Source organism: Coturnix japonica, unplaced genomic scaffold (assembly GCF_001577835.2).
Source record: "Coturnix japonica isolate 7356 unplaced genomic scaffold, Coturnix japonica 2.1 chrUnrandom460, whole genome shotgun sequence".
Lineage (NCBI taxonomy): Eukaryota > Metazoa > Chordata > Aves > Galliformes > Phasianidae > Coturnix > Coturnix japonica.
Genome location: NW_015439873.1, coordinates 99,837 through 106,536, shown reverse-complemented (window position 1 = coordinate 106,536; position 6,700 = coordinate 99,837). Strand labels below are relative to the sequence as shown.

General features: G+C 51.7%; 1 protein-coding gene across 1 annotated transcript in view; it reads left to right on the top strand.

Annotated features, from left to right (window-relative positions):
- Positions 1 to 6,700, top strand: part of APEX1 (apurinic/apyrimidinic endodeoxyribonuclease 1) — a 28,620-nt gene that overhangs the window by 5,455 nt on the left and 16,465 nt on the right. Inside the window, exons 4-5 of the mRNA XM_015850445.2 lie at positions 2,903 to 3,057; positions 6,192 to 6,384. Of these exons, the coding sequence (XP_015705931.2) occupies positions 2,903 to 3,057; positions 6,192 to 6,384 (348 nt within the window). The remainder of the gene's footprint in view (positions 1 to 2,902; positions 3,058 to 6,191; positions 6,385 to 6,700) is intronic.

Here is a 6,700-nt window from a genome sequence, read left to right as displayed (position 1 = left end):
GGGGGATATGGGGCGTCTATGGGGCTCTATGGGGTCTCTATGGGGCTCTGTGGGGGGATATGGGGCTCTATGGGGTGACGAGGGGGGATATGGGGTTTCTATAGGGACATATGGAGTTTCTATGGGGCTCTATTGGGCTCTATGGGGTGTCTATGGGGCTCTATGGGGTGTCTGTGGGGCGCAATGGGGTGTCTATGGGGATCTATGGGGTGTCTATGGGGATCTATGGAGGTATATGGGGTTTCTATGGGGTTTTATGGGGGCTCTATGGGGTGTGTATGGGGGGATATGGGGTCTCTATGGGGATCTATGGGGGGATATGGGGTATTTATGGGGCTCTATGGGGTGTCTATGGGGTTCTATGGGGACATATGGGGTGTCTATGGGGCTCTATGGAGTTATATGGGGTTTCTATGGGGCTTTATGGGGTCTATGAGGTGTCTATGGGGGGATATGGGGTGTCTATGGGGCTCTGTGGGGGGTATATGGGGTCTTTATGGGGATTCTATGAGGTTTCTATGGGGGCATATGGGGTGCTATGGGGATTCTATGGGGTCTCTGTGGGGCTTTATGTGGCGCTATGGGGTCTATGGGGGATATGGGGTTTCTATGGGGCTCTATAGGGCTCTATGGGACAATATGGGGTGTCTATGGGGTCTCTGTGGGGTCTCTATGGGGCGCTATGGGGTGTCTGTGGGGCCTATGGGGTCTCTATGGGGCTCTGTGGGGTGCTATGGGGTCTCTGTGTGTCCCTATGGGGTCTCTATGGGGTCTCTACGGCATCTATGGTGTCTCTATGAGTCTCTATGGGATTTATGGGAGCTATGGGGCTTCAATGGGGTCTATGGGATCTATGGGTCTCCATGTAACCCTATGGGATCTATGGGTCTCCATGTAACCCTATGGGATCTATGGGGTCTATGGGATCTATGGGGTTTCTATGGGTCCCTATGTGATTTATGGGGTCTGTCGATCTCTGTGTATCCCTATGGGGTCTCTATGTGTCCCTATGGGATCTATGGGGTCTGTATGGGATCTATGGGGTTTCTATGGGTCCCTATGGGTCTCTGTGTGTCCCTTTGGGGTCTGTATGGGATCTATGGGGTCTCTATGTATCCCTATGGGTCTCTATGTGTCCCTATGGGGTCTATGGGATCTATGGGGTTTCTATGGGATCTATGGGGTTTCTATGGGATCTATGGGGTTTCTATGGGATCTATGGGTCTCTGTGTGTCTCTATAGGGTCTCTATGGGATCTTTGGGGTCGCTATTGGATCTATGGGGTTTCTATGGGTCCCTTTGTAGTTTATGGGGTCTATGGGTCTCTGTGTGTCCCTACGGGGTCTATATGGTATCTATGGTATCTATGGGGTCTCTATGGGATCCATTGCATCTATGGGGTCTCCGTGTGTCCCTATGGGGTCAATGGGATCTATGGGGTTTATGGGTCTCTATGTATCCCTATGGGTCTCTATGTGTCCCTATGGGGTCTCTATGGGATCTATGGGGTTTCTATGGGTCCCTATGTGATTTATGGGGTCTCTATGTGTCCCTATGTGATCTATGGGGTTTCTATGGGATCTATGGGGTCTCTATGTGTCCCTATGTGATCTATGGGGTTTCTATGGGATCTATGGGGTTTCTATGTGTCCCTATGTGATCTATGGGGTCTCTATGGGATCTATGGGGTTTCTATGGGTCCCTATGTGATTTATGGGGTCTCTATGGGATCTATGGGGTCTCTATGTGTCCCTATGTGATTTATGGGGTCTCTATGGGTCCCTCTATGGGATCTATGGGGTCTCTATGTGTCCCTATGGGGTCTATGGGATCTATGGGGTTTCTATGTGTCCCTATGTGATCTATGGGGTTTCTATGGGATCTATGGGGTCTGTGGTTCTCTATGTATTCCTATGGGGTCTCTATGGGGTCTATGGGTCTCTATGTATCCCTATGGGGTCTCTATGGGATCTATGGGGTTTCTATGGGATCCATGGGGTTTCTATGGGTCCCTATGTGATTTATGGGGTCTCTATGGGTCACTATGGGGTCTCTATGTGTCCCTATGGGGTCTATGGGATTTATGGGGTTTCTATGTGTCCCTATGGGGTCTATGGGATCTATGGGGTTTCTATGGGTCCCTATGGGATCTATGGGGTTTCTATGGGTCCCTATGTGATTTATGGGGTCTCTATGGGATCTATGGGGTCTCTATGTGTTCCTATTGGGGTCTATGGGATCTATGGGGTCTCTATGGGATCTATGGGGTCTCTATGTGTCCCTATGGGGTCTGTATGGAATCTATGGGGTTTCTATGGGATCTATGGGGTCTATATGGGATCTATGGGGTCTCTATGTGTCCCTATGGGGTCTATGGGATCTATGGGGTTTCTATGTGTCCCTATGTGATTTATGGGGTCTCTATGGGATCTATGGGGTCTATGGGTCTCTATGTATCCCTATGGGTCTCTATGTGTCCCTATGGGGTCTATGGGTCTCTATGTATCCCTATGGGGTCTATGGTATCTATGGGGTTTCTATGGGATCTATGGGATCTCTATGTGTCCCTATGGGGTCTATGGGATCTATGGGGTTTCTATGGGTCCCTATGTGATTTATGGGGTCTCTATGTGTCCCTATGGGGTCTATGGGATCTATGGGGTCTCTATGGGTCCCTATGGGGTCTATGGGATCTATGGGGTCTCTATGAGTCCCTATGGGGTCTCTATGGGATCTATGGGGTCTATGGGATCTATGGGGTTTCTATGGGTCCCTATGTGATTTATGGGGTCTCTATGGGATCTATGGGGTCTCTATGGGATCTATGGGGTCTCTATGTGTCCCTATGGTATCTATGGGGTCTCTATGGAATCTATGGGGTCTCTATGGGTCTCTATGGCAGAGGGCGTGGAGGCGAAGCGTGGCGCGTGTGGGGCGGCCCTATATGAGGATCCACCATTGAGGGAAAGCACGAGCGACGGGCGGCCCTACAACTGGAAGGTGACGTCCTGGAACGTGGATGGGGTCAGAGCCTGGGTGCGCAAAGGGGGAATACAGGTAAATCTATGGGGTTATATGGGGTTTATAGGGTCTATGGGGTCTATATGGGGCTCTATGGGGTCTATAGGGTCTCTATGGGGTCTATATGGGGCTCTATGGGTCTATAGGGTCTCTATGGGGTTATGGGGTCTATAGGGTCTCTATGGGTATTCCTGGGATCTATCGGGTCACTATGGGGTGGATATGGGGTCTCTATGGGGTCAGTGGGGTCTCTATGGGGTTATGGGGTCTCTATGGGGTCCTATGGGGCTCTATGGGGTCTCTATGGGTGTCTATGGGTGTCTATGGGGCTCTATGGGGTCTATGGGTCTCTATGGGCCTCTATGGGTCTATAGGGTCTCTATGGGGTTATGGGGTCTATAGGGTCTCCATGGGTCACTACGGGATCTATGGGTCTTAATGGGTCTCTATGGGGCTCTGTGGGGTCTATAGGGTTACTATGGGGTCTCAGTGAGGCTCTATGGGTCTCTGCAGGGTTTCTATAGGGCTCTATGGGGTCTCTGTGGGGCTCTATGGGGTCTCTATGGGGTCTCTATGGGTCTCTATGGGTCTCTATGGGTCTCTATGGGGTCTCTATGGGTCTCTGTGGGATCTATGGGGTGTCTATGGGTCTCTATGGGCTTTATGGGGCTCTATGGGGTCTCTGTGAGTCCCTATGGGTCTCTATGGGTCCCTATGGGGTCTCTATGGGTCCCTATGGGTCTCTATGGGGTCTGTATGGGGTTATGGGGTGGATACGGGCGGCCCTACAACTGGAAGGTGACGTCCTGGAACGTGGATGGGGTCAGATCCTGGGTGCGCAAAGGGGGAATACAGGTAAATCTATGGGGTCTATAGGGTCTATGGGGTCTATATGGGGCTCTATGGGGTCTATAGGGTCTCTATGGGGCTCTATGGGGTCTATATGGGATCTATGGGGTCTTTATGTGGGGCAGAAAGGGGGGCTTCAGGTAAGTGCTTATAGGGCTTATATGGGCTCTGTATGGGACCTATGGGGTCTATGGGTCTCTATGGGGTCTCTATGGGTCTCTATGGGGTTATGGGGTCTATGGGGTCTCTATGGGTCTCTGCGGGGTTTCTATAGGGCTCTCTGGGGTCTCTATAAGTCTCTCTGGGGTCTCTATGGGTCTCTATGGGGTCTATATGGGATCTATGGGTCTTAATGGGTCTCTATGGGGTCTATGGGGTCTCGATGGAGCCCTATGGGGTCTCTATGGGATCTATGGGGTCTCTATGGGTCTCTATGGGTCTCTATGGGGTCTCTATGGGTCTCTATGGGGTCTCTATGGGGTCTATAGGGTCTCTAAGGGGGCTCTATGGGGCTCTATGGGGTTATGGGGTCTATAGGGTCTCTATGGGTATTCCTGGGATCTATAGGGTCACTATGGGGTTGATATGGGGTCTCTATAGGGTCAGTGGGGTCTCTATGGGGTTATGGGGTCTCTATGGGGTCTCTATGGGTGTCTATGGGTGTCTATGGGGCTCTATGGGGTCTATGGGTCTCTATGGGCCTCTCTGGGTCTATAGGGTCTCTATGGGGTTATGGGGTCTATAGGGTCTCTATGGGTCTTCATGGGATCTATAGGGTCTCTATGGGGTCTCTATGGGGCTCTATGGGTCTCTATGGGGTTATGGGGTCTATAGGGTCTCTATGGGGTCTGTGGGGTCTCTATGGGGTCTATGGGACTCAATGGGTCTCTATGGGTCCCTGTGTGTCTCTATGGGTCCCTATGGGGTCTATGGGTCTCAGTGGGTCTCTATGGGTCCCTATTGGTCTCTATGTGGTTATGGGGTCTCTATGGGTCTCTATGGGATCTATGGGGTTATGGGGTGGATACGGGCGGCCCTACAACTGGAAGGTGACGTCCTGGAACGTGGATGGGGTCAGAGCCTGGGTGCGCAAAGGGGGAATACAGGTAAATCCTATAGAGCTTATATGGGATTTATGGGGTCTATGGGGTTTATATGGGGTTATGGGGTCCCTATGGGGTCTATGGGGTCTCTATGGGTCTCTATGGGGTCTCTATGGGGTCTCTGTGGGCCTCTATGGGGTCTCTATGGGGTTACAGGATAGATATGGGGTTATGGGGTCTCTATGAGTCTCTATGGGGTCTCTGTGGGGTCTATGGGGTCTCTATGGGGTTATAGGATGGATATGGTGTCTCTATGGGGTCAATAGGGTTATGGGATCTTTATGGGTCTCTATGGGTCTCTATGGGTCCCTATTAATCCCTATGGGTTGCAATGAGTCCTCCGAGCCATTAGGGGGCGCTCTATTAATCTCTATGGGGTTAATGGGGGCTTAAGGGGTGAGGATCCTTATAGCGTCAGTCTCTTAAAGGGCTCCATAGACACCCCATAGACCCCATAGACACCCCATAGACCCTATAGACACCCCATAGACACCCCATAGACACCCCATAGAGCCCCATAGACACCCCATAGAGCCCCATAGAGCCCCATAGACACCCCATAGAGCCCCATAGACACCCCATAGAGACCCATAGAGACCCCATAGAGCCCCATAGAGCCACATAGAGACCCCATAGACCCCATAGAGACCCCATAGACACCCCATAGAGCCCCATAGAGACCCCATAGAGACCCCATAGACCCACATAGAGGCCCCATAGACCCCATAGACACCCCATAGACACCCCATAGACCCCATAGGCCCCATAGAGACCCATAGAGACCCATAGGCCCCATAGAGCCCCATAGACACCCCATAGAGACCCCATAGAGCCCCATAGAGACCCCATAGAGCCCCATAGACACCCCATAGAGCCCCATAGAGACCCATAGACCCCATAGAGACCCCATAGACCCTATAGACACCCCATAGACCCCATAGAGCCCTATAGACACCCCATAGAGCCCCCATAGTGACCCCATAGACCCCATAGAGCCCCACAGGCCACATAGAGACCCCATAGAGCCCCATAGAGACCCCATAGAGCCCCGTAGAGCCCCATAGGCCCCATAGGTCCCCATAGAGACCCCATAGGCCTCCAGTCTCCTTATAGGGCCAAGCTCCATATAGGGCTGAGCTTCTTAAAGGGCCAGTGTCCTTATATGGCCACACTTCTTAAAGGGCCAGCGTCCATTTAATGCCCATTTCCCCCCTATAGTGGCTGCAGTCGGAGGCCCCGGACGTTCTTTGCCTTCAAGAAACCAAATGTGGGTCGGACTCGGTTCCGTCGGAGCTGTCGGAGCTGGAGCTGCTGCCCCACAAGTTTTGGGGTTCGGCCGTGGGGAAATCAGGGTACAGCGGAGTGGGGCTGCTCAGCAGGACCGAGCCCATCCGGGTCACACATGGCATTGGTAGGACCCAAAAATGGCGGTTTTTACCCCAAAAATGGCTTCTTTGACCCCAAAATTGGCTTTTTTGGCCCCAAAAACCCCCAATTTGACCCCAAAATGACCATTTTTCGCCCCAAAATGGGCTTTTTTGACCCCAAAATCCCCAAATTCGACCCCAAAATGACCATTTTTGGCCCCAAAATGAGACTTTTTGACCCCAAAATGGCCTTTTTAGCCCCAAAATGGACATTTTTGACCCCAAAATGGGCCTTTTTAGATCCAAAATAGTCATTTTTGGACCCAAAATGGCCCTTTCTGACCCCAAAATGATGGGGCT